At 55.9% G+C, this 26,724-nt stretch overlaps 1 protein-coding gene across 1 annotated transcript in view; it reads left to right on the top strand.

Moving 5' to 3' along the window:
• Positions 1-25,859, top strand: part of LMX1A (LIM homeobox transcription factor 1 alpha) — a 44,158-nt gene extending 18,299 nt beyond the window's left edge. The window contains exons 4-9 of the mRNA XM_054833703.1: positions 19,517-19,749; positions 24,599-24,768; positions 24,921-24,998; positions 25,110-25,179; positions 25,315-25,485; positions 25,688-25,859. Of these exons, the coding sequence (XP_054689678.1) occupies positions 19,517-19,749; positions 24,599-24,768; positions 24,921-24,998; positions 25,110-25,179; positions 25,315-25,485; positions 25,688-25,848 (883 nt within the window). The 3' untranslated portion in view covers positions 25,849-25,859. The remainder of the gene's footprint in view (positions 1-19,516; positions 19,750-24,598; positions 24,769-24,920; positions 24,999-25,109; positions 25,180-25,314; positions 25,486-25,687) is intronic.
• Positions 25,860-26,724: the final 865 nt, after the last annotated feature.

Below are 26,724 nucleotides of genomic sequence, written 5' to 3'. Positions count from 1 at the left end.
CCGCTGGTTTGCTCTTCCTCAGGCTCCCCCCGCACTGGAGGGACGGGGTTGGGCGAGCTTTAGGGATGCTTTTACCTTCTGGGGCGTGTATTGGGTTTTCCCCAGATGTTTGGAGATGGTGCCAGCCACAAAGAGCCGGGGAGCTCGGCAAACAGTGTTAAACCGCTCTCATTTGAAAGGGCAGGCATGGGGAAAAAAAAAAAAGAAAAAAAATAAGAGTGTTTTGCCTGCGGCAAAAAAGTATTTCCCAAATCCAATATCTATGCAATGAGGGGTACCGTGGTGGGAATTGCACATCCTTTCGTGGGGCAGCGCTTGCAGGGAAAGCAGTCGGCGGTCAGGCTGCCTCGAGCCCTAATAATAGTCTTGTTGGCTGCCTGGGGCAAGGCGTTGGTGCTTAAAAGATCAAATCTAGTGGCTGATATTCGTCTGCCCATTAATGTCGGTGTAGCAGATCACATCTGGCTTGCCCGTCTGTTGTGGGGCTGCCTGGCACATGCACGGGTCGGTGATGTTTTCAGGATGACAGTGCTTGACACTGGGGAAGGTGTACGTCTAGATTAGCACCGGGGTGTGTGTTTGTGCATCTCCAGATTTCACTCTCTCCAGCAGAAGGACAGAGTTCAAAGGGGCTCTGACCTTCCTGGAATAGGAAATGGCAGGATCCACCCCGGAGCCTTTTTCCCTCTTACCCAGAAGGGTCCCACCCCATCTGAGAAGCTCTAAATCCAGCTGGGTGTGGAAATGGGGGCGGAAAGGTCCACGCGAGGACTGTGCTTCATTCCTACCGCTCCAGTGCTGGTCGTTCCGCAGCACGTGCGAGGTTGTGTTTGATTTGGGTCTGAGCTTGGGGTTTGTCTTTATTCTCCTCTAGAAAGAGAGGAAAAGAAATTCAGGAGGCCCCGGTGAGATGGGCTTGGAGCAGGGCGGCTCTCGCTCCACGGAGCAGGCGCTGGCGTCCAATTTTCTGTCTCGCTGTGTTTAATGGACCTGCGAACCCGTTGCAAAGCCAAGATTGCACAGGCAAACGCCCCGCAGCCAGATTGCAGGGTCTTGCTTAACCCAGCGCTGCTGGGTTTCTCCCCCACAGTTTTCATGCGAGGTCTCGGCTTCACCTTTTCACCAGTGAGAAATTCCCCAGAGTGGCACGGCCAGCCCTGGGGGACAGGGGTTTTCTTTTGGAGGTGAGTTTTACTCAGCCTTGTAGATGCTTTCTGGCGATGTGTAGGTAGAGGTGGGACGTACCTTGCGATGGCCGCAGGGATGCAGAGGCGGCTTTGCACTGTGCGCTAGAAATGAGCCCCCTGCTTTCTCCCTCTCAGGAGGTGACTCGGAGGCACCTTTCCATGCTGGTGATGTGCAGGTCACTCTTTGTCTTAACCACCCTGGGAGGTATTAGTGCAGGAGGTGTTCAATGGGTTGGCAGGTGACATCATTAGGTTTCAGTGGTAACGCGCTGTGGAAGTAAGCAGGGAGACTTGCTCAGTGGTTGATTCCCTAACCCGGGGCTCCGTGTTGCTTTGATTTGGACTCTGTTCGTGCTGAGACGGTTTTCCTCCTGATGGGTACCTTGCTCACAGGCTTTCACAGCGGACTCAAGCAGGCGCAGGCTCTCGGGCAGGCTTTGGCTTTCTGCCTGCGAACACATGGCCCGATGGCACGGTGGTCTGGTGCGCTGCATCCCTTGCTACGTCCACCACCCCCGTCCGGTGGGTCGCATCCCTGCCTGGCTTTGGGAACCACCGGTCCCAGAGGCAGGGAGCACCCAGCGCGGATTTTTTTTCTGGGAAATAGGGGCAGAGAAATACAACATCCACGTTTCCAAGCCACCAAGGATGTCTCTGGAGGAGGAGGTGTGGAGGTGCTCGGGATGCAGCTTGAGGAGGGGCAGGGGTGAATTTTGGAGGCTTGGAGTCCCCTTTGCACTGATGCTTCTGGGAAAGGTTTTTATCTGGCGTTTTCCACCTTTCTGGAGGGTGACGGGTTCCCCTGCCTGCCCTGGCTGCCGGCAGGGATATGCAGGCAGGAGACGGGCAGGGAAGGAAAGGAGGAGAGGATAACGCCCCGGCCGCGGGCCTTGGCCATTTCTGGACGAGTAGGTCATCTGGGTGTGGGAGGGGAGCCGGTGTCCAAGCCAGCCTGGAGAGGCTGAGGTTGGGTGTATGTGCGATTTGGGGGAAAGTGAGAAGGGATTTCTTAGGCGAGAGGAATGCGAGTTTCCTCCTTCACATATGTCTCCTGTTCTTCCAGTTTGCAACAAAAGTCATCAAATTGCCCAAGACCTGGCAGCAAGGACAGCCCGAGAACAGCCCACAAATCACGGGAAAGCATCTCCCCTCCTCCCTGCCTGCCTCCCGATATTCGTGCATCAGGAACCACTTTAATCTCCCTTTGGGTGATAAAACTCCTGCCCCTTCCCGATTCCAGGCGGCTGCACAGCCCAGAGCCTCCGGAGCTCGTGCATGCTGTAGCACCGGTCCTGGTAGGTTAGAAATCGGGGTTTCCCTTGAATTGGTTGCACTTTAAAACCCTCCAAATGGTCCTGAGAAGGGCTGGGGTGCTCAGACATCGGGGTGGCAGCAGTCATTTGGAGGAGACACCGTGATGTGCCTGGCGTGACTTTCCTTGTCCCCACGTGGTCCTGCTTGGTCCGCCCAAGTTACCGGCACTGGGAGAGGAGACAGTGACTCCCAAGGATGCCCAGCTGGGGAGAACCAGGGTTTGGGGGTGTAGGGCTCCAGCTGAGAGGCTAAGGAGCAGTTGTGTGTCAGGATGAAGGGTACTTTTAATGAGCCCAGCCCTTTCCTTGCAATCCTGCCAGCTGCGGGGGGAGGTTTGGCAGAAAGAGCTGTCGGTGGAGCAGAGCCGCAGAGATCAGGCAAGCCTTTCTGAGCTCTCCTGTTCACCCCATACATCACAGGGATGGGCAAGTCCCTCCTGCCCGTGTAATGGTGACGTTGGGATTGCTGCTGAAGGGGTGTTTCATGCCGTTTCCCCTGTCTCACTTCCCAGAGCAGCGTGAGAGCAGCTCCAGCCCCACCATCCTCCCGCCCGCCACGAGCGTTTGCATCCTGCATGGTTTTGCAGCCACCTGGTTTGCACCAGGAGGTGATGGTCCATTAGAAAGAATGGTCCCCGTAAGAAAGGCACTCAGGTTACCCCATTTCGGTCGTTTAACTTTGTTATAGGGTTTTCTTACAAGAAAACAACTCTATCCATCATCAAGTGTAGACTAGCAGTGATACCAGGGCGAGGACCACTGAAGGTGTCCCACCCTCGGGGCACACCCCTCATCCCGTGTCCCGTAAGACAGCCCTGGCGCAGGTTTCACCGAGCGGTCCAGGGGCTCCTGTGATGGAGGAGCCATGGGTGGGCTTTGGCGTGACCGGCGGACGGGGGCATCCGTCACTTCGCGCCTGTCAATACGCGTTGTGCAGCAGCGAAGGCAGCAGCGTGAGGCTCTGCGGAGGAGGAGGAGGGATTACTTCTATGTACAGCTTGGGAGCGGGGGTCTGCTCCAGTAGCGTGAACCCCGCCGTTAGCTCCGTGCACCGACTGCTGCTGTGCCCACACCTTGCCCGGCCGGGGTGAAGGCGTCAGCCCTCTGCCACCTCTCCCCTTCCCATGTGTGGCTGATCCTCCTGGGAACCAGGCACACAGCTGCTGCTCCCAGGGGAGAGGTTCATGCGATGGGGCTTCCCAAGCCTAGGCAGGGGGAACCGGCTCCAGATGAAGCTGAGTTGCATTTAACGCTCCTACTTGGGATGTTATTTTTTCCTACAAGGCACTACCCCACCCCAGCAGGATCCCCTGCTGATCACCAGCGTGCGGTGCCGGTCCTTCTTCAACCCTCCCAGTGAAACCCTGCGGACTGCCCCAGCTCCCTGAGCCCTGGAGCACCGGGGCAAGACCTGCGACCTGGTTCTCAGGGGACCTGCGGCAGAGCTGGTTACGTCCCAGCCACGCACAGCCGCGGCCCTGGCTCCGGGCAGCAATGGGCTGGCTTCCCTCGCCGGCCCGACACACCGCTCCCGTGCTGAGCAGCTTTCCGCTTCCCTGCTCCCGCCTTCCTCCTCCTGCCGCAGCGTCTGCTCCGGATGTTCCCCCCCCCCCCCATGCTGCAGAAGCTGCATTTTTCCAAGCTGAATTTTCTTTGGGGGTTTGTTTTTTTTTTTTATCTCTCCAGGGTCTCCTTCAGATTGTTTTGCTCCATTCCATCCTCTCCAGTTTATTATCTCCTGCTAATGTTATTAACATGCTAATTAGTCCCTAATTGTAATCGCCAATAAAGATGTCAGATAGGGCTGATACTAACCCCGATCCTTCGTATCACTCTCTTTCTCTGAATCCTGCAGATTACTCTCTACCTCGCTCATTGTCTTGCTTATTTTGTCTTGTTTGGCTTCACAGAGGGATGCTCACGTCTGTGTGAGCGTGGTTGCTCCCCTAGTAAAGACTCACTGCGACGTAGCATAGGGTGGTTTATGACACCCCCAGGGCCAGGTTGGTGATGGATGTAGCTCTGAGACTTTTTTTTGGCTGGTCCCAAGGTCTCGTCTCAAAGGCAGGGTGCACGCCTGGCTCTCCGTGGCAGCCCCCTTGGGAGGCAGAAGGAAGAGGACTTTGGAAAGTTAAAGAGTGGCATTTGCCATCCCGCCTATACACTCAACCCTCTGGCTGCTCGGGCGTTGTGCAAAGGTCTTCCATGACTATAAATAGGCAGAGAGGTAGGCAAAGAGGTGGTGAGATGGGATGAGGACAGGCGGTGAGCCAGCCTTGGCCGGCATCTGGAGCTCTCATTGCCTTCGTGCGCAGAAGAGGTGCGGTTTGTTCCGGCCACGCTGCTCTCGTCAGGCGAAGTTTGCCCCCGCAGAGCCTATTTTTGAACACACATCCCACCCCCCTCACCCCCCCCCCCTCCCCGCTCCCGGTTACCTCTTGGAGGTGCCACAAAGAACCGGGGCTGGCTTACAGCGAGGTGCCCCGGCGCTGCCGCGGGACGTTGAGCCACGTGCTTCGAATAGCTCTGTGCAGACGTGGCCTACGGAGATGAAATGTGGCTCTTGACCGATTGCGAATAAATCAGGGTCAGGAGCTTGAATGCTGGCCAAGAAACCCAAAGGGATAAAATATAGCCTCTCTACAGACTGTTAGCAAACAGCACGTGGGCTGAGATCTGCTAGATAAATTTATGCGCTGTGAATTGTTCACCCAGCTGTAGTGGAGGGATGGACGGACCCACAGAGAACTAATAACCATATGTGGTGGACATGCCTTCGGTGCTGCCCTTTAGAGGGTTCAGCAAGGCTGGGAGGTGGCACGGTGATGTCGTCTGAGGGATGTCACTGGAGAGAATGGACACACGTGTTGTTTGACGTGAGGGAGGGGGATTCGGGCTGCCTCTGCCCTGCACGTCCAGGAGACAGGCTGGCAAAATAAATTAATGCTCCTGACCTTGGTTTTCCCATCATGTCATTTGACGTGAATTGAGGATAAAGACTGGGCTCTTTGCCTCTGCCTGCTCGTTTCCGAGCTGGTGGGACTTGCTGGCCCAAAAGCTCCCGTTCCTGGTGCACCCAGGGAGATCAGCTTAAAATGGGAGGAGGAAATAGGGAAATAGTGAAAAGGTGGGATTTTCACCCAATCCCAGGCTGTGGGCATGGGGCCTCCAGCACCCGCTGTCACCCGTTTGAGGTGAAACGCCGGGAGCCAGCAGCACTGCCCCGGCCGTGGGGGCTGCCTCCTCTCGCTCACCCCAAATCCCTCGTAGCCGCAGAGAGGAACATCGACTTCACGTTGGGATGAAATGTCCTGGCGTCGGAACCAGCTCCAGGCAGGCCGACTTAATGAGCCTTTGGGCTCGGTTCAGCTGTTTTAAACCGGAGAGATGGGCCCAAGCCCAAAAGACAGAGCCAAACAGCCTCGTACTTGTCCAAGCTGCAGACGAGCGTGAGCGGTTCGTGGCTGGTCCCTCCTTTCTCTAACCAGGCATCTGCTTCCCGCCCTCCGCCCCGGGACGCCGGATGTGTGCGTGCTGTCATCAGATGGGACTGGCTTATGTATCGACAGCTTGTATGTCAACATCTTATATACTGGCATCTCTGGCCTGGCTTTAAGCTCAGCTTGCAGGGGGGACCCGAAACCCCCCGTGGGTATCAGACTGTGCGCCCTGGGTCTGGCTACGGGAGGGCGACCGCGCCATTTTCTGGTCTCATTTTACCCCAGAGCTGGAGGGGGAACCTGAATTCCTCTGGCTGCGATTCAGGGAAATGCGGGGAAATAAAATATCCCACGTTTTGAGGGGGGAAAAAAAGCATTTCTCCCAGATGCTGGGCCACCCCTGGGCTGCGCTGGGCAATCCGCCTTCCCTCGGCTGCAGGGGATATCGAGGGGGCTGCAGACCGTCTCTGCTTTCTGGGATTTGCAGCATCATTTTGAGGTTGAGAGCTGGATAAAGAGACTTTTCCGAGGCTGGGTGTCCTCGGCAGCCTGGGAGTTCTCTCCGGGACGGACTGGCTGTGCACGGGGACTCCTGCCTCGGTGGCTTAATCCAGCAGCACCCCCGCCCCCCCGCTGCGCCTTTGCCTTGGGCTGTGACTTTTGACACGGGCAGGACACATTTAACAGTGTGCTCTGAATGCTTCGCCACTGGCAACCTGGCCAGTCGTGAGCTGCAGGGCCGTGTCGCCGCTCCTGCCGGGGTGACGCCAGAGCTGGCATCGCCGTCCCGGCCGGCACCGGGGACCCCCATCCCAGCTGCAGCCGGGGGCAGATAAGAGCCACCAAAGGCTGTCGCGGCTGTCCGGGTGCAGGGTGAGGGATCCCCACAGTGATTTGCACCGCCGTGCGATTCAGTGATCTCGTTTGTTCTTTTAAAAGTTCCTTAGACTGCGTCGGAGCAAAACACAGCGAGTTTTTAACGCTGACTGGTTTTTCCACTGAGATGTCTTTCCTTTCTCCCTGTGGTGGTGAGGATTTTTACAAAACCTCCCAAGGAAACCACAAATAAAACTCAGAGCGATGAAATCAGCGTGAAAAAGTGTGACGTGGTGCTTGGGTTGGACGTGCCCGTTGCTTTTGGTGAGGCAGCTCAGAAAAGCCCAGCGCTGCACAGGCAAACCCTAAAGACATTTTGAGGGGAAAAACTGAATTTTTTTTTTTTTTTTGTAATTTAGAGGATGTGATTTTGCAAGAAGGTGTCATCGTGGTCCTTTGCTCTGTGGCCAAGCACCCCGGTGTGTATTCCTTTATCATCAGGATCTAGTCCATCCCTTAAAAGAAGGCATCTGCCAGCTTTTCAGGAGAGCAAACATTGCCAGGGCAGGCAGGAGCAGCGTGCCCGTTCCCTGCTGCCCAAAGCTGCTGCTTATCACGCACCAGGCAAAAGAGCAGAGCTAGAAGGGACTCCCCGACAGCCAAGCAGCGGGGAGGGGATGTCTCACCCCACGCCTGTCCCAGCAAGCTGGTGTGTTTAGCGTTTCAGTGAAAGAAATGAGGCTTCTGCTAGGGATGGGGGTGGCTTTGGGGCTTAATGAATCTGCTTACGACCTGGATGCATTTGTTATTGCTGTTGGTGGCATTTGTAGTCTCCGTTGGTTGCAATCATTAGGTTCCAGAGTGAACGATGGGTACAGGAGTAGTTTACGCTTGTCTCAGGTGCGAGGGGACACCCCAGCTTTAAATTAATACCCTTCAAAGATGTTACCTTTTAGCTGGAAGGATTAGCAACATCATTTTTGCAGTTGTCTTCCAGAGGGTCCCGCTGGGGGTTTGCAGAGCCCTGCCCTGACATTGCCGCTCTGTGGGTTCCCGTCCCACCGGCTCTGTCTAGCGGCGTGTGTTTTGGGGCCAGGAGATCCTTCTCCTGGCTGAAGACGTTGAGCCATCTTCCGCGAGGGGTTCGCAGCTAATTGGTACAATCAATATTTGTTTTGCAAATGCAATTGGAGGGAAAGAGGGATTGAGAGCACCAGAAATTCAATTGATCTGTAAAAACAGATACCGTGTAAAGGGAATCCTTTCCGTGCCAAGCAAATATTTAGAAAGGAGAAGCAATAAAATGAATAAGCAACAAAGTAATATCCTGCCTCGCCGGCCGCCGGAGGCTGCTGGGAAGGGCTGCTGCCCCCAGTGCAGCGATACCTCTGAGCAGACGAGTGGCAGGAACCCGTTTCCTAGAGAAACCGTGTTTGCTTTTACCATCGAACCCGTCGAAAGCTCATCCTGGTGCCTTGGCAGCACTGGGACCTGTCTCGGGTAGCCTGGCAAGCTGGGCACTGGCCCCGCGTCCCTGCAACGGCGACCGCGGCGTGAGCCCGGCAGCACCACAGGGGACAGGGCTGTTCCTGCCCCCTCGTCCCCCCTCATAGGGGTCTCTGCTCTTGGCTCCCAAATCCCCGCGCAGCCTCCTCGGGTGCCCCGGTGATGGGAGCACGCTGGGGAGGTCGGGGTGCGAGGGATGCGTGGGGCAGAGCATCGATGGTTCGTGTCTGGAAGGAAATTGAAAATGGTTAAGGAAAAAAAAAAAAAGCAAACAAATATTTTTTTCAGATCAAAAAGCTCCAGAAAAATGTTTTTGAGTAGGGAGTGCTGAGGTGGGGTCCAGCCAGGGCTTTTGCCAAGCTGGAGCAGAGCGCCGGGTCCCTCCTTCCCAGGTCGCTCGGCATCCCTGTGCACAGCCCTTCGGTACCCAAGTGACTTGAACCAGACAGGTCGCCTGGGGCGCACATCTGAATTGAAAAAATTCTGTGGAAAACAAAGATTTTTCAGAAAAAAATACATCTCATGTACATACGTGCATGTGTATATATATATATAAACTAGAGCAAATAGAAGGAAGGGAAATGCTATCACGGGAAAACTCTCAACCAGCTCTGGCGCTGAGCACTCTTAGGCTGGTTTGGAGCCTTCTGAGCATCTTCTCCCCGTGACAGATACTGACCCTGCTAGGTGATGTCAGGGTCTGAGACTGCGTCTCATTTACTGGCATCAATTAGATCCTTTTCTGGGGGCGTTCATGGCTACTGAAGCCATCTTGAAATGCAGTCACTACACAGAAATCAAAAAGAGGTTTGCATTCACATTGGTGTGAAATTGAATTTTCAGGAGTATGTTGGCTAAAAATACAGATTTTCGTCCCACACTTCCCCAGACTGAAGAGGAAAAAGCTCTAAAGAAGCAAGTGAATTTTAAACACTCAATAATTACGTTTTCCTGAGGTTTTACCGCTGTTTATTATGAGACTGAGCTCCTCGAGGATGCTCGATACCCCTGGGGAGCTGATGCTCAGACCCACAACAGGCGGAGCAGCTCTGCTTCTCCACGCATGAGATGTCATTTAGGGAGCGGGTTTCTTGCAGGGATCTCCATCGGTGATCTGTCCGTCCTGGCCGCCTCTGCCGACACGTCCCCGGGCCAGCGATGGCTTGAGAAAACCCCCACGCTCCATCAGCTCTTCTCACCGCCCTGTCTCGGGTGCCGCTGAGGTTGCAAAACGTGCTCCCGAAACCCCAGCCTGAGAGCGCGCGCTAGAAGAGAGCTGCAACATGAGCTCAGCGGAGCCGGTGCGGGGGGGAAGATGGCTTTAAATTTAATGTCTTTTTAGATGAATATTTCCATTCATTCCAGAGCATATTCCTCTGGCATTTCCAGCGAGCTTGTTTAGCCGAGTAGTTAACAAACTTCATCGAAACACATGTTATAGTGCTCTCTAGTGCACGGAGCTATGAATGAAGGATGCCTCTTTTGAGATATCTCAATGTGCAGTGCAGCTTTTGCTCCGGAGCAGCCTGTTAACCACAACAGCTGCTTCCCATTGTGGAAATACTATTAAAAAAAAAAAACAAACCCAAAACGCAAAACCCCATCCCAACAACTTGACAACACGTGCAGATGATACATATGCAAAACCCCTACGCGAGGGTGAGCTGGGGCACGTGGAAATAAAAGATAACGCAAGAAATAACCCAGCCGGGAGACCGATATCTCCTCGTCGGCAGCGCCCGGTGTGCTCCCGCGGATCTCGTGTTTGCTGAGCCGGGCTGAAGCAGCTGGTCTCTGTGTCCGACTTAGTTTACTCTGTTTAGCTTTTATACAGCTGAGCGATTTTTATAGCCGCCGGAGCACCGGGAAGCTCGACAGGATATTGGTCACCTCCTAATGAGAGTTTGCCGCGTTGGCACGTCGGCACGAACGCCCCGTGAATTTTAAACGCCGGGGAAACGGCGGCTCCTGTGGCCCCGTCCCCAGATGCTCGGAGAGCCCTTAAGGGGAACCTGGGATTTCTGTTTAGTGAAGGAAGAGGGAAGCCTTGATTGTAGCCTAGGAGACTCTAGAGGAGCCGGGAACCCCAGCGTCGGGGCTGGACCCAGTGTACATCTCCCTGCGCTGCCCTTGATGGTGATGCTCCGGGAAAGCCCCCCAAAAGCCAGGGGAGCCCGTACTGCCCTGGGCAGTTGGGGATTTGGGTCATCCTGAGCGTGAGGTTGGACCTGTGGGACCAGGCTGGGGGTGGACTCGGTGCCTGATCCCTTTTTTGAACCTGTTGGTACAAGGTGGATGTAAATTTATGGCATCACTGGAGGTCCCCAGCCCTTCCTCTGCTGGGAGCGGGGCTGGCTTGGGTGCTGGGTCAGGCTGCTCAGGGCTGCACTCCACAGGCCCCGAGGAAGGAGATTTCAGAGATTTCACAACTTCTCCACTTGATCTGAACGCTCTTTCTTTTTCTTTTCTTTTGAAACCCTCCTTTAGAAATTCGGAATGGAAAATAGAAAGGTTTTAATTTTTGGTTTTGTTTCTATTTTCATTTTCCATCACAGGAGGTTTACAAAAGATTCAGAGGCAAATATAATGATTTGCAAGAGGGGGTACCCTAAGCTGGAACAGAATGAAAATTGTTCCTTTCCCCACAGTGGTACGGCACATCAAAAAACCAGCGGATGTGTGAAATCTCCAAGGGGATAGGAAAACCAGCCCGCAGGATTTTTCAGCCAGGGTTTCTGTTTCTTGGAAAGCAAAAAAAAAAAAAAAAAATTTCAAGATCATCATGTTTTATCCGCAAAATGAAAGACACGAACAGCATTTCCTTCTCTCCTACTTATTTTTGCCCCGCTTTACAAAGCCGGCCAAATCGGGGTGGTGGCGGTGATGGCACATCCTCTTGCTCCTGGTGACTTTGCTTTTCCATCATTTGCCTCCCCATTAATCTCAGTACAAACAAAGGCTCTGAAGAGACAAGCTGAAAAGCTCCTGGGGGTACGTTTAAATCAGTCCTTTCTAATAATGTCTGTCGACCTCTCTGTGGAAGCACTGCTCCCCAAGGAAAGGACACGGAGCCGCGGCAGCGTGCTGAAATATGGTGGGGTGTAATTAATTCTGACCTCTGCCTCCCGCTCACTCACTCTCAATATTAAATTTGACTAGTGATATTGTGGTTTTTCAATTATCCTTGTTTTCTTGGGGGCACGGGGCGGGGGAGAAGAGGGGTGCCGCTCGAAATTCAGCTTGGTGGGAGATGCATCGGCTGGGATGCAGAACTGCCGTGCCGCGGGCTGGATGGGATCGATCCTTGGGTCGTCTCCACTGGGATGGTGTTTGGGCTTGGACGCAGTGTTGTGTGCATCTCTCCCGCTCCTACCTGCGTCCCTCCCGCCTCCAAAACCAGAGGCTGGATCGGTGCTGCAATGGGGCCGGCTCCCCTGCCCGATGCTACACGCTGTTACGGAGGAAGGGGGCCACAAAAAGAAGCAGCCTTTAGGGAAACAGGGAGGAGAATCAGCAGTTTGGTCTTGTTCTTCCAACCTTGCCCAAGAGGTCACTTTTTGGCCACTCCTGAAGTCAGCAGAGGATTTTTATCAGACTCCCCGAGGGCCTGGAGGGGACCCAGAGCTGTCAGCTCCTATGGGACCTTGTTGGTGAAAGTCTTAGTACGTCCTTGATCAGAAATGGAGCAACTTAAAGCAGCCTTAGAAGCCGTGCACTTGCTTGACCTTTTGTTTTGGTGTACAGAAGGCTTGAGGGTTGCTGGTGTGCTTTGGCAGCGGCTGTTTGCTTGGACGGCTTGCTTTGTTTGTTTAACTCTATCATTCTAGCAGTGCCTGTGCGTGTCCCGCCGTGGTCTCTGGAGGGTCCGGGGGGGTGTTAAGTGACCGCTTTTGGACCTCCTCCAGGAGGCAGGGATGAAAGCGTCCTTTCCTGGGAAGCCTCGGATGGTTCCCATGTAGCAGAAGGAGGCTTAAACAGCCCAGCACCAACACCCTCCTCCTGTGCTGCCCCCCTTTCCCCTTTGCCACCACGTCCCCAGCGCTCCCTCGTCACCACGGTCCTCTGCCATGGCACCGGGTGCCGGAGGGGACGTGGGAGCTGCTCAGGAGCCAGCGAGCATCAGGGCAGGAGCTCGTTTGGGGATGTTCCTGCAGGACACCCATGCATGGACCCCCCCCAGTTTAACCCCTCCAAAACCTCCGGAGTCCCCGGACGGGGCTCTGCGCTTGAAAGCAAGCTGTGCGTGGTGGCATCCACCGCTGCGACAGGTTCTCCAGGGCCGGGAGGTCTGCAGGGCTGGGATGTGCAGCGGAGCGGGATGCCGGATGGGGTAGGACCACTGGGTTTGGACCCTGAGAGAGCTGGGTTGGGTGAAGAAAAGTGAAATGCAGGTCTCTCGGGCTTCACCTCCCTCCCTCGCTTTCCTTGGCCTCTTGGAGAACACAGCCACTGGCCGACTGCTCAGGGTAGATTTGCAAGAGGCCAAGGGTTCGCTTTTTGGACTCCCCATCTCTGGTTGCCGGCAACAGCTCGGCTGGACCCCAGTGAGAGCTCACAGCCTGGGGCCGCGGGGGGCAAGGTCCCATCAGCCCCCCGGGTTGAAATAAGCCCGTTTCAGCCCGGTTGCCATGTCCCTTCGAAGCGTCAGAAGACACATTCAGGCAGCAGGAATGAGAAGGGCTTGAGCCGGGGGGTGGGGAGGAGAAGGGAAATTAAAAAAAAAAAAAAAAGGAAAACGCCACTTGCTGCAAAGCGAGCGAATTCTCCAATAAACCTGAATCTGCTGAGAATACATTTTACAAACATGCAGCAAAGTTGGCCGCTTTTGTTTGGGCGTTTGTTAAGCATTAACTAAAGAATGCCATGGTCCAGCCTGCTCGGTGTGAAACCTAATTCTCCCCCTTTCTGGAGCCATGGCATGGAGTGCTCAATTTTTTTCTCTCTGTAGGACTGCAGCCTTCTGGTACTCCAGCCAAAAAACACTCATATTTTAGCAAGCTTAGCCCCGGCCCCGTTGCCAGGCAGTAAAGCGAACACTTGTCCGCCTCGGGGGGGAGGGAGCCCGGAGACGGGGAAGGGTCAGGAGAACAGCCCCAGGGAAAACATCCCTCCTCCGTCCCTCCCGAGAGCTCCCTGAGGGCTTGGGGTGCGCAGGGAGGGAAGGAAAGGCGACTGCGGGTGCTTTCCTCCGTCAGCCTGGGAGCCCGCAGACCTGGGGCGGGTTCGGTGGTCCCCAGGGATTGCTGGTGCCGCGTTGCCCTTCAAAATGTTCTCCCCATCCCCAGGACGTGCCAGCCTGCTCTCTGCAGTGCTGCGATGGACTCAGCCCTTTCCTAGTTGCTCCCATGGCCTCAGCACCCTTCCCGCCAGGGCCGAGGGTCCACGTGGTCCCCCCATTGCCGCGGCCGGGGGGTGCCCTCGCAGGCACCACGCACGGGGGGGTGCATCCGTCCCCCTTCCTGCATGGCCACGGTCCGTGCCCTCTGCCTCATCCTTTCACCCCCCGAGGGCGGGGGACGACGACAGGGGGACGTGAGCCCAGCAGCAGCAGGACAGCCACTCGTTCCCAAGCCGTGGGTGCAGGGTTGATAGCGACTGGCATTTTTCCACTGCCAGCCCAGTCGAGGACCTGGTGCTGCTGTCCCCCCTTCTGACAAGTGACAATGAGTAAGAAGATGTCCCGGTGCCAAGACAACTCAATCCGGCGTCCTCGCTCCCCACAAAGCCCTACGGCTCACCGCCGGTGCCCGCTGCCAGCCGCCTCCTGTGCATGGCCATCAGTTCGTCCCCGGGCCAAGGTCACGGCTCCGGGGGGGGTCACGGCTTTTGGTCTCCAGAGAGCCGTTGGTTGGGGATGGCCGTGAGTGTGGCCGGGCTGGAGCTCCCTGCACCTCCGATGGGTCGGTCGGGGTCTGCTCAGTCACCTCCTGGGCCGTGGTGAGAGCGGGAGATGAGTTGGTCAGGTCTCTGCAGAGAGGTGCCGGAAAACCCAGCATCCCTGCGGATGCCTCTGCTGCGGGCAGCCCTGGCAGGGAGGCGGGCAAGGCAGCTGCCTGCACTGCTTCACAGGCACCGGTGCCCACGGTGCCCACCCCAGCCCTCGGCCAGGAGCCCGCGGGGTCACTCGGGGGCTGCCCCTGCCCCTCTCACCACGTCCCTGGGCCAGGCTGGCGCGGGCGGGGAGGGATGCAGGGAGGAAAGCAGAGCTGCCTTGCCGTACCCACCGCCCGAACCAAGCCTCCACGCGGCGTTTGAGATTTGTCCGTCAGTATTTAATATCAGCGTCCCTGACCCGCCGCCCCCCCCCCCGGGGAGGCTCCGAAGGGCCGCGTTTGTATGCGGCGCACGCAGACAGACAGCAGCCGGGAAGCGCCTGTCAATCACGGCCCCTTTCAGCCTGTCACCTCAAAATAAAGGGAGAAAGAGAAGCGGGGGGGGTGATGGCTCCGATGGGAAACCCGGGCTGCCCGCACCGCTCCCCCTCCGTTGGTGCAGGGAGGGACATGGGATGCACCGCTCCGGAGGTGGCTTCAGCCACGTGTCGAAATTTCTAGGTTTCGGTGATGCTGCGTGGATGGGAAGCCCCAAAGCAGAGGTCCGGGATGGCTTTCCCAAGGAAGAGGAATTGCACGGAGAAGTGGGACTGTGTCCCAGGGGAAGGGGGATGTCTAAGGCCAGCCAGCTCGCTTGGGTTCTTCCAGCAGAAATGTTACACTTTTGGCAATGGCAAAATGTTTTGTTTCAAGATTTTCTTGAAACCCACCACCACCACCACCTTTTCGTTTCAAAACTGCAGACTGTCATTTCAAAAGGGACCTACATTTTTTAAAAAAATAAAAATTAATGCAGATTCATCAATACAGAAACAGGGATGTTTTTAAGATGAGAAACAAAAGGTTCTGTGTTGTGATAAAAATTGCTTGCATCACCGTATTTTTGTTCCAGTTCTTCCTAAGTTGAGTGGGTTTGGGTTTTATTTACAAATATTTGCTGTCAGCGCTTCAGTGAGGCTTTTACTGAGCTGCCCGTGGCAGGCTGGGTTTCCACCGAGCACCACAGCGCTGAGCGGGTCACCCCGTCCGGTGCCTTGCCCTGCGCCTGCCAGCTTCGTACGTGGCTGAACAAACCCAAAGGCTGCCAGCCTGATTTATCTTTTGAACCCCAGGCTATGGAGGGAAAAAAAAAAAAAAAAAAATCTACTGAGAACTTAAGCCCGCAGCATCCCTAGGATGGCAGAATTGAAGGCGCTCCTGTTGCAGTTTCGGGGTTGGTAATTTGTTCTTGGATTAAAACCTGTTGAAGTTCCTGGGCAGAGCCCGTCCTTCTTCTCTTCTGTGCAGCCTCCTGTAGCGAAATGTAATCTCGAAGTCCCCTTTGCAGCTGCAGGGGGGCACAAGGAGGTGGAGAGGGGAGAAAAGACGGCGTTTGCTCTGCAGCCCGCTGCTTGCAGCAGGAGGGAGCTGGGCACAGAGCTGAAGATCCCAGAGGTGGAGGGAAACATCTCTGGATCCAGGCTGGGAAAAAAAGTTAAATTAATTGCTAGATCTGGTGCTGGAAGAAAATTTCCCTTCAGGCCCATCTCAGGCTGACCAGGGGTGTTTCGGTTGGGTTATCCGTGCTGGAGTTATCCTACCTGGGGCTACCCCTATGTGGGGTTATTCCCAAGTGGGATTATCCATGCGGGGGAGTTATCTGTGCGGGAGGGTTATCCGGGGGGGGTTATCTGTGCAGGGTAGTTATCTATGTGGGGGTTATCATCTGTGCGGGGGGGGGGGGGGGTATCCGCACATCCTCTTCCTCCCGGAACAGGAGCTGGTACTGTCCAGGGCTGGTCCAGGGCTGTAAGGGTCTGGGACACCAGTGATGCCCTTTGCTCTCTCCCCATTGCTACCTGTGGTAGGCTGCAGTTTTTATGCCCATGACCTTTCAGTGCCTAAAATCTGGGTTTATTGTGGGTTTATAAGGAGCTCTTTACGGTTTCATACTGTGGAAGAGGTTTTATGGGGATTTCTCTGCATCTCACGTTGCCCAGGGATGGGGGAGTCCTGCACTGGGCAGTGAAAGACGCCTGGTCCATCGAGCATCCCTCAGCGGGAGCTGTTGGAGACTCAGCAGTTTGGAAATAAAGTCATTTATTCAGTGACCTAAGTACAGCTTTAATTGTCTAATATTAGGCAGCCATTTACATTGATTTCACCCCTTCCTGGTTCACAACACTCTTTGGGCTTAGAAAGGTCCTTTGCTTGGTTGGTGCTGCTGTGCCTAATTGGCAAAGGTTCATGGCTCTCTAATCAGTGCCCTGGAAATAAAGATTTCGGGCACATTCATTCATGTAAATTAGATAGCAGTAACATAATAGCTTATCAATATTTTATTACCGAGAGCAGTTAGTAATCCCAACAGGTGGGGCTTAAGCTTCATTTAAACAGGATGAGGATGTGTTACCAGATAATAAAAATCGCCTCACCTTTGACATAAAAGAGACATAATTAGAGATGAAATGACTACAGAAATATTAACACAAGCCTGCACTTCGCAGAGCTGGAACAAGAGGAAAATGACCCTTCAGAAGGGATGCTTTCAAGGGAATATACATCCCTCTCCTCCCAGGGCAGTCACGGGGATGGTGGAAGTACGTACACCTTAAAGACAGACAGTTGTATGTAAACCTGGGAAATTAAAGTTGAATGTACAAAAAATAAAAGCTGCTAACGGCATTACCTAGAATTATAAACTTCCTAACCTCCGCCTTCTATTTGTCGATTTTTCCACTTTCTGCAACAACAACAGTGTTTTATAAAAGCTTTATAACACCCTTTTCCTACTTCTTGGGAGATGCTACAATTTGCTGAGCGTGCCCAGGATTTGGCTGGAACTGGGCGAGTGACGCACCCCATCCCTGTGCTCACCGCCACTGTTTTGGGAAAACCTGGGAGGGAGCGGGCATAGCCCACGTGCTGGCGTGAAGCGTCCGTGACAGCCCCCCCCCAAGGTGGGAGGGAGCCGATGCCAAATAAAACGGGGGACCCCATTCCCAACCCTTCGAGCCCTCGACACCCATGGTGGGCACCGCTGGCGGGTGGCGGTGTGCCCTGGCGCCCTGCCAGCCATGCGCACATCTGGCGGGCAGCTGTTTGCCTCCGAACCTGGGTGCTCACCAACCCGCGGCACGGCGCACCGGGAGGTGATGCTCTACGGCCGACCCTGCCCGTCGGCGTGCGGATTCAGGCGTTATCCTCTGCTCCTGCACGTATCTGCCCTCCTCGCACCAGTGGGACGCGCTGCCTTGTCCGGGCTCGCTGGCTGCACGCAGGCAAGCGCTGATCTCTGACGAGACGAGCACAGATGTGACCAGCTGCTGCCGACTCTCCCGGGCTCGCTGCCTGCGCGGCGGAGCCTGCCTGTCCCCCTCCGGCGGTTTGCGCAGCTGAGCGTCTTGTTTATCGGCTGTTGGGTGAGTAAAGCAGTGAAATGAAAAGGTGAAACGAAGCCTGGCTGGGATTTCACGGGAGCAGCGGCTGCGCGTGGGGCTGCGGCACGATGCGTGTCCCTTTGCTGCTGGGGAGCTTTCGTTCAGCAGCGTCTCTGGTGTTACGGGTGCTACCTCTGGGGCACAGAGACACGCGCATGCCTTGCTCTGCCCCCCCGTCTCCTTGTTTTATGGGCTATCGAGCTCATCACAAAAACTTTTTAAAATTATCCCGTTTTTCTGATGGTTTTGCACGCGTCTGGTCCTCTCCTTGTTGGAATGGGGCTGACTCAGCACTTTTCATTCCCTATGTGTTTGTTGTAACAGGGATTGAAAGCCCGCCGGTGGCTGCAGGGCTGCCCTTGCCCTCCCCAGCCAGCCGTCCCCAGCCCCCCAGCCCCGCAGGTCTCCCCCGGGGATGGCACATGGGACAGGGACCACGGAGGTGGGAGCTATCTGGGGTCAGTGGAAGGCTGGATGCAGCGCTCCCCATGCGGGTCCCTGGGCTGGGACACGGGCAATGCTCGGAGATAACCTCTGAAGGATGTGTGCTGACTTCTGACTTCTCTTTCTGGGCCAAAGTCATCAAGACGGGGGAATAATAATGTCCAGTTCCCACAGATATTTAGGACGAGGCTGGGTAAACAGTGATTTTTTTCTTTATGGGGCTCAAGCCAAAAACACGGATATCTGGAGGTGGCAACAAAGTTCAGGTTTGGTATCTTCAGCCACCTCTACTGGGGGAAACATCCCATTCGCTTAAAACATCCAGCCCAGGGCTTAGCTCCAGGTGCTTCCATGTCCTCTGGAGCCAACACTGATGCTGCCACTTCCGCTCTGCTCACCTCAGTTTCCCCAACTGTAGATCGTTGATCATGCTACTGAGCTTCTTGGTAAGGACGTTTAAAGTCAAAGAAAGAAAAGCTCCGTTTCAGCCTAAAGTGTTATTGCTGTCATTATTATTATTGGCTTTTAAGTATAAAGCCAGTGTGTCGAAACCTGGGAACTGTACAATTAGGGATGCCTCAAACACTGTCACATCAATGTCAAGGAACAAGCTGAGCTTTTCCTTTTCCTTTTGACATGTCAAGTCTTCAGTCTGTCACCAGCCTTAACCCAAAACTTGCTGCCATGGAGATTTTTATGATACGTTAGACATTCCCGATGTGTTTGCAAGCAGGAACGGGGCTGTTCCAATGACCCAGGCCAGAGGGATGGGATGGTTTGTGGGTGACCGACAGCGCGGATGCTTTCTACAGGTGCTTGCTGAGAGGCGTGGATGAGCTCGCTGGCCCCATTGCCTTCTGCAGCACCTCCTTACGTCTAGGCGTCAGCTGGAACCAGGCGGACATGCAGGGTTGGCGTGATAAAACCCATGTAGGTGTGATGTGTCCCATGTCTTGTGGTGGTGGTAGCTGGACTGTTGGGTTTGACACCTGCTTGCTTTTCACATGGGGTGCCCAGACATTGGTGTCTTCATCCTTTGACCTCAGTCACGGTAAGCACCTGGTAGCAGGTCAACCAGAAATGCTGAAGTTGACCCAAAGGCAGCATCCCCCACGGGCACAGCTTGCAGCACGTGCCGCGTCACTGCGGGGCGCCAGCACCGATGTGCCCAGCCTCTCAACGCAATCAAAGCACCGACGGGGTGACACAGTGATCCTGTGCCGATGCCCGTCTCCCCGCCACGGATGCCCCATCCCTTGTCCCCAACACCGCACCACGTGCCGGGTGCAGCCGCGGTGCTGCCGGGTGTCCCAGCGGGATCTCCTCTTGCTCCCCCAGGCTCTTCGCGGTGAAGTGCGCCGGGTGCCTGGAGGCCATCGCGCCCAGCGAGCTGGTGATGCGCGCCCAGAAGAGCGTCTACCACCTGCGCTGCTTCTGCTGCTGCGTCTGCGAGCGGCGCCTGCAGAAGGGCGACGAGTTTGTACTGAAGGAGGGGCAGCTCCTCTGTAAGAGCGACTATGAGAAGGAGCGGGAGCTGCTGAGCTTGGTGAGCCCGGCTCTGTCGGATTCTGGTAAGGGGCCGCCCGCGCCCGGCGTCTCCCTGGCTGGTCCCGCTCCGAGGCCCCTGCGAGTGCGGTGGGGTTTGGAGGCGACGTTTGGGCTCGCTGCCCTGAACCTCTGCCCCATGGTCCAAAGGGAAAAGCTCTATAAGCACCGTTGCATCCTCCAGCCAGAGTCTCTCCCACCTCGGTGGCAAGAGCGTGAGCGGGGACCTTGGCAGCGGAGGGGCTGCGGGGCTGGAGGATGCTCTGGGGACCATCCCATCTCATTAGGCTCGTCTCTGTAAGGGTTTGTGCTCCTGGCCTGTGCAGGGCACCAGCACCCCATCCCGAGGGGCGTACAGCCTCCCCGGGCGTGGGAGGGAAAGCTGTGCTGGTGGAAGGTCACATCTCCCACCTCCTCACCTGGGGAAACGGAGCTGCCCCTGGTATAAATACACTGTAAATTAGAGTTTTCTTCCTAAAAAAAAAAAAAATCACAGTCCCAAGCATCCCACTGACTACCTTGGGCTAAACCTTCTGTGTCCCTCTGCGGTGCCTCACCGTCCCCGCCTGGGACTCTGGAAAGGCTGAGTGCAAGAAGGGAGCTGCTTCTCCTCCAGCCACTCTTTTTAATACCAAGGGGAAACTGAGGCACGGAGCTAAAACATGAGCGAGCAGCAGGGAGCCGGCAAATCTTGTGTCCCCAGCGGCTTCCCGGGCAGTCGATGGCCGGAGCCAGGCTGCAGACCCGGTGTGGTGACACTGTGGGGACACCGCAGAGCCAAGGGGGGCTGCGGGAGAGGTGGCACCATGGCTGGAGGTGGAGGCAGGGGGGGGCTGGCATCCTGCTCCAGCCAGGGTGTCACTGCTGGGTTAGATTGCCCGGAGCATCAGATCAGCATTAAAATATGTATCTACAGTCAACGCAAATCAAATCTGAATGTTTCCCAGGAAGACAAATTTAGTAAGAAAGTCCAGCAATGGGGGCCGGGGGGGTGGAAATGATCTGCTAGCAGAAATCCTCGTGCTAACACTGCCTACGCAGAGCCCCGCTCCTCGCAAGGCTGCACGGCCCCACGCCGTGCGCCTCGGTTGCTTGGCTCCTCTTAAAAAGTGTCATCGGGGGAAAAATCTGCTTTGCGGAGGGAAGGATTTACCTTCGAAATGCCGTGCTCTGGAAAGGGCTGCCGGCAAGCTGGGGGCGAGCCTGTCTTTTCCCTGCTAGAGCAAAGGACCGGATTTAAAAAAAAAAAAATAGAAATCAGCATTACGAGCCCATTTAGGAGGGGGTTGTTAAGGTGTGAAGCTGGGCAGGACACGGACATGGCAAAGCCAGGCAATTCTGCAGCTGGGAGAAGGTGGGGGGGGACGGGACGACAGGGAAGGTTTTGGTGGGGATGGAGCAAAAATTGCCCCAAGCCCGTGTTTCTCTTTAATATTGTGCTCCTCTGCAGTGAGAGCCTGGCTGCTTTGAGCACTGCCTGCGGCTGCTCTGTCTGAGCTCCGCAACCCCGCTCGCTCGAAAGAAAAAAATCCTCCCGCCTGAGTAACGGTGATGATATTTAAAAAATAAAGAGTGAGGCCATGGGAGGAGGTGGCTGAAGGGGGCCGGTGAGTGATGGTCCAACGCTGGAGGAGCTGGAGAGGCAGGAAAGCAGCAGGATCCGGCACGCTGGCGCTGGCTCTTGCCTTAGCCCTGGGAAAGTCCTTAATTGATTGAAGAATTATTATTTTTTCCTTCTGGGATGTGCAAACTCTTTCAGTTAAAATAGGAACCAATGAGGAGACGTCATGCAGGAAAATAAATGAATTGGCCACAATGATTTGGGTTTATTCCTACTGGGGGAAAAGGGCAGTTTGGCAAAGGTTGGGGAGCTTTTCCTCCCCAGCGACTCATCGGCCCGTGGTCCAGCCCTGCTGCCAGGGGCTCTGGCCAAAGCAAGAGCTTCAACCAGCAAAAACCTCCAGGGGAAATACTTATTTAGGTGGAAACTCCAGCTGAGACCCGAGGGATGCGAAGGGCCAGTATGGGAGTCAAAAGGGCACGGCAGCCCCTTGGCTGGTTGGAAACCCAACCCAAAGCCCCCGGCAGCCCCTGGTCTGGGGGGTCCCTGCCCTTCCAATCTCCCCGCAGACCCCATCGCTTAGCCCCACTGCCGTCCCTGCCTGGTTTTGGTGGCCACCAACAGTTTGTCTCGGGACGTCGCGTGGCTCTGGGGACCGGTGGCACGTCAGGGGCCAGCCCGCGTGCACATCCCACGTGGGTGCTCAGCGTGGTGCAGCTTTGCCCCCTCCTGCTGCATCCCCCCGCCCCGGGGACCCCACTGCCACGCCGGGGGATGCAGAGCGGTGTCCCTGCTCCGACACCGGTCCCAGGTGCCCTTCACCAGCAGCGTGCGATGTGCTTATCCAGCCTCTCCCCTGCCCCCCCCCCCACCTCGCTGCTTTGAAGCCCCTCACCCTCCCTCCCCCCATCCGCCGCGCACCAAAGGCCACTTTATGAGAAAGCGCAGATAAAAAGCGAGCCATATGTTGTCTGTAATCTCCCAAACCCTCGCTTCAATTACTGCCTCCCCCGAGCCTCCGCTGCCCAGCCTAAGTAAACAAGCCCCTCTGAAAGAGGACCCCGCTTTCCAATTAAAAGCGTCCTAACGTTTCTCCTCTCCCTAAATCCTCCTGAGCGAGGAATGTCCTGGCCCCGACGGCGGGATGCGGGCTCGGCGGGTCGGACCGAGGGCACGCCGCACAATATCCATCGCCCCGGCCCCTTCCCAGGTGACGTCAGGGGCAGCCCCAGACACTCATTAATTTCTCCCCCCTCCTTGGTGGGGAAAGGCTTGAAAGAGAGAGTTAATTAAAAGTAATACCCCGCCAAATCCGGCTTCACTTTTCCTTCTTTCCCTTTGACATGGGGAAGGATTTGGGGAGCAGGTGTTGGGGGGGGGGGGGAGGGCTCGGGGCGGGGGGGCTGCTCCGAGCGGGTTTTCCCCCTTGGCGTGGGTTTTGAGCATCATTTGCTTGATAGAGCCTCTGGCTCCCCACTGCCGGGCTCTGGGGCGCTCACCTCATCTTAGGGTGCAAAGGGATTCAGGCACCAAAATGTCTCCATTGGTTGACATTCCTCCTCCCAATATTTGTAAATTTGTCTACACTTCCATCAGAATTAAACTCCTTCAGGTTTCAGGAAAGCAAGCAGCTCAGCGGAGCAGAGATCCCGCTTGTGCTGGCACTGAAAAGGAGGCAGCGGCAGCCGCTGCTCAGCCCTATCAGCCATCAGAGACTCCACACCCTGGAGGTGCCAGCGCTGGGGCTCTCAGACCTACTGCATTACCATGTACCTCGCGTTGGGGCGTGCAAGAAGGCAGCAGTTTGCCGTTCCCGTTGCCGTTGCTGCTGTTGGCATGCCATGGATGTGCTGTGGGTGAGCAGCAGCTCCGGGCTGGTTTTGGGACCACCAGCGTGGACATCTCTCCCTGTCCCAGCCCTCCCAGCCCTCATCACAGGGAAGGTCTCTGTATCTGCCGGTGAACCCAGGAGATAGCCCAGCAGCGTGGAGGGAAGAGGTGACTTTTACCGGAGAGCATCCTTGCTTCTCTGCTGGGATCAGTGCCTCCCTTCACCCCGGAGATCCGCTCCTGTCTTTCCCCGTTCCCAAATGGGCTGCCATTGGAATTACACTTTTCTGATCCATGATTAGCTCTTGCCATGGGGTAGGACCTGACCTGCTTTAGCCGTGAACTCTGGGCCAGGCTCACAATCCCCTGGTGCATCCCCATCTCCCAGAGACGCAGCAGCCCCGGGACGGGACTCGGGCCGAGCACGGCCTTGGAACCTGCATCCGCATCGAACCAGCACCTCAGCTCTGTTATCAATTCCCAAACGGATGGTGGAGGAGCTTTCTGGAAAAGGCTGTAAGCGATTTACGGCTTGTGAGAGGGAAGGACCTGTGCTGTCAAACCTGCATTACAGCCCTCCCGTGCAAGTGAGGTCATCAATACGGTGGTGATGCGGTAAATGAGGAGGGATGGTAAGAGGCAGGGCAGTGCTGCCTGCTTTCCCGGAGCAGCTCCTGCCCGAAGGCCCCACGGCCCCAGGCAGTGGAGAGCAGCATGGAGATACACACCAGTGCCTGGGAACACAACGGAGCAGCACATCGCAGCGAGCACCCGTGGGGTGAAGCTCGAAGCAGCCTGGGCTTCTGTCCAGGGAGATTTAAAACTCTATGGAAGGGGGGAAATATAGGTGAAAAGGTGCCCCTTGTATTTGTGATTAAAAGTCTGTGCTCTAAACGGGGTTGACCTCCGTGGTGGGGCAAATCAGGAGGGGTTTGTGAGGTCTTGGCTAACACGTTGCCCTCTCTGAGCATCTCTGCTCACCCTGCACCCTGACCTCCCCCAGCGTGGGCTGTCCAGGCAGAGGGACCGGATGCCTGGCCACCAGCTGGGCTGGGGGGACAGCCCCAGGGGCACAGTGGTCCTCGATGTCTGCTGTCCCCTCGCGTGGATGCGACCTGTGTGTCTCTGTCCGGATGTGTCCCCAGCTGTGGCTTGGCAGGAAATCCCTGTGGAACAAGCAGGGATTTGGATCTGATGAAGGGAAAATCAGGTATCCCAGGGTTTCACATTGCAGCTGCTCAGACTGTCGGGGAAAAGAACCAAAAAGCACATCTGCTGGATGAGCGACCCCAAACTATGAGCCACAGCAGCTCTCTCCCTCTCTGAGCTGCCACGGGTCAGCTAGTCCCAAACCTCAGCTCCTCACACACGTTCACAAGAAGATCCCCACCAACAGCAGCTTGTTTTGGACATGCTGGAAAATGGTGTGCACGGCCCATTGTCTGTAAAGGACCTGCTTTTTTTTTTTTCCCCCTCCCCCTTAGGCAAAAGTGACGATGAGGACAGCATCTGCAAACTGGGCCAAGCCTTGGGGAAGGGTGCGGAGGATGGGAAGGATCACAAGCGGCCCAAGAGACCCCGGACAATCCTGACCACGCAGCAGCGGAGAGCATTCAAGGCATCGTTTGAGGTCTCCTCCAAGCCCTGCAGGAAGGTATGAGGAGAAAGGCCCATGCTCAGCCACCTCCAGCCCCCAGGGGTGTCCTGGATGCTGGGCAAGTACTTGCCCCGACTGCTCTGTCCCCTCCTAAAGTGCTCCCGAAAAGCTGAGCGGGCTGAGACACTGCTGTTGTTCCTTTCTCCAAGGTGCGGGAGACGCTGGCGGCCGAGACGGGGCTGAGCGTTCGTGTGGTGCAGGTCTGGTTCCAGAACCAGCGAGCAAAGGTGGGTGCACGGGGGTAGCCCACCACCAGCGGCCGGTTCCGGGGCTCCCCTCCCTCCTCACTCTGGCCAGGGGATGACTTCATCCCATTTTTTCCCCTTCTTCTTGCCCAGATGAAGAAGCTCGCCAGGAGGCAGCAGCAGCAGCAGCAAGATCAGCAGAACACGCAGCGCCTGAGCTCAGGTACCCACCTTGCACCCAGCCCTCCCCACGCTCAGGGTCTCCCCATTTCCCAGCCCTCTCCAGGCTTCCAAAGGGAGCTGGGCTCCCCAAGAAGCAGCAACCCAACTGCACCGATGGCTTGCTCTTATCTTCCAGCCCAGACGAACGGCGGTGGCAGCGCGGGGCTGGAGGGGATGCTGAACCCCTACACCGCTCTGCCTCCGCCCCAGCAGCTCCTGGGCATGGAGCAAAGCGTCTACGGCTCCGACCCCTTCCGGCAAGGGCTCACCCCGCCACAGATGCCCGGAGATCACATGCACCCCTATGGTGAGGCCCCAGGGTTTCTCTCTTGCCTTCTCTCCGTCAAAGAGATGCTGGGCGGTGGTAGGGGGCTGTGTGGCGGGCAACGCGTGGGGGATGCAGCGACAGTCCCTTCTTCCCTAAATCCTTCACTGCAAAAGCTGAGGGGACCGGTGCCGGAGGAGAAAGCAGGCTCTGAAGCCCTTCTACTCCTTCCCTGCTTCCGTAGGTGCCGAGCCCCTCTTCCATGACTTGGATAGCGATGATACCTCACTGAGCAACCTGGGCGACTGCTTCCTTGCCACGGCGGACGCAGGGCCACTCCAGGCACGAGTGGGGAACCCCATCGACCACCTGTACTCCATGCAGAACTCCTACTTCACCTCCTGAACGTGGCGTGGTCCCCAGCACGGGGCAGCCGGTGCCACTGCGCTGCCTCAGGAGGGGCTGCAGAGCCCCCGGGGTTGGGAGGGAGGGGGAAACGACACTGCTGGGATGCTGTCAAACAATATGTTGTAGCTTGGGATTCCCAAGGAGCGAGTTAAGTTATGGGTTGCATAGTTTCATGTTTCTCTTAGGAGCCTAGGATTAGGGACAGGAGTGGTTTTTGCAGCTGGCTGGTGGGCTTTCAGATTTCAAACGGGGAACCAAATTTCTCGTTTTGGTAAGGGGAAAGGCAGGGGGAGGGGGAAACGCTTCCCGCGGGAGCATCCCGGTGCTGTATCCCCTCTGCAACAGCTTCAGTCCGAGCGGTGGAAAGAGCAAACTGCTGATCTTCACAGGGGGAGCCCGCAGCATCAGCTGGGCTTTGAAATTTGAAAAGCTGACAACACTTTGGGGAAACACGGGGAAAACTTTGCTGCGGGGTTTTCCCTCTGTTCCCTCGACCAGCTTGAGCGCTCGCTGTTTAAACACAGGGACTTTCAAGATAGACGTTCCCGTGCAAATATAGAAAGCTAGAAACCCCTAACAGTGTCCCCGTCCCCGAGGACGGGGCTGTGTGTGTGTATGTGTGTGTGTGTGTGTGGGCACACGCGTGTGCGTGTGCGCAGAGCTGTGTGGCTGTGGGTGACGTATTGCACGGCCACACCTGCCAGATTGTATCAACAAAGTTTATTTCTAAGTCTATCAGAAATTTACTGTACAGCAAAAGTAACTTTATTTTCAGCGTGAACCATATTTAAGGAAATACTCAATGCACTTAAGTTATAAGATGAAATAATTTACTTTTTATAAACGTTATGTTTAGGTTGCAAAAGCCCGGTG

The sequence above is a fragment of the Grus americana genome, chromosome 8, assembly GCF_028858705.1.
Source record: "Grus americana isolate bGruAme1 chromosome 8, bGruAme1.mat, whole genome shotgun sequence".
Lineage (NCBI taxonomy): Eukaryota > Metazoa > Chordata > Aves > Gruiformes > Gruidae > Grus > Grus americana.
This window is presented reverse-complemented; position numbering and strand designations above follow the sequence as displayed.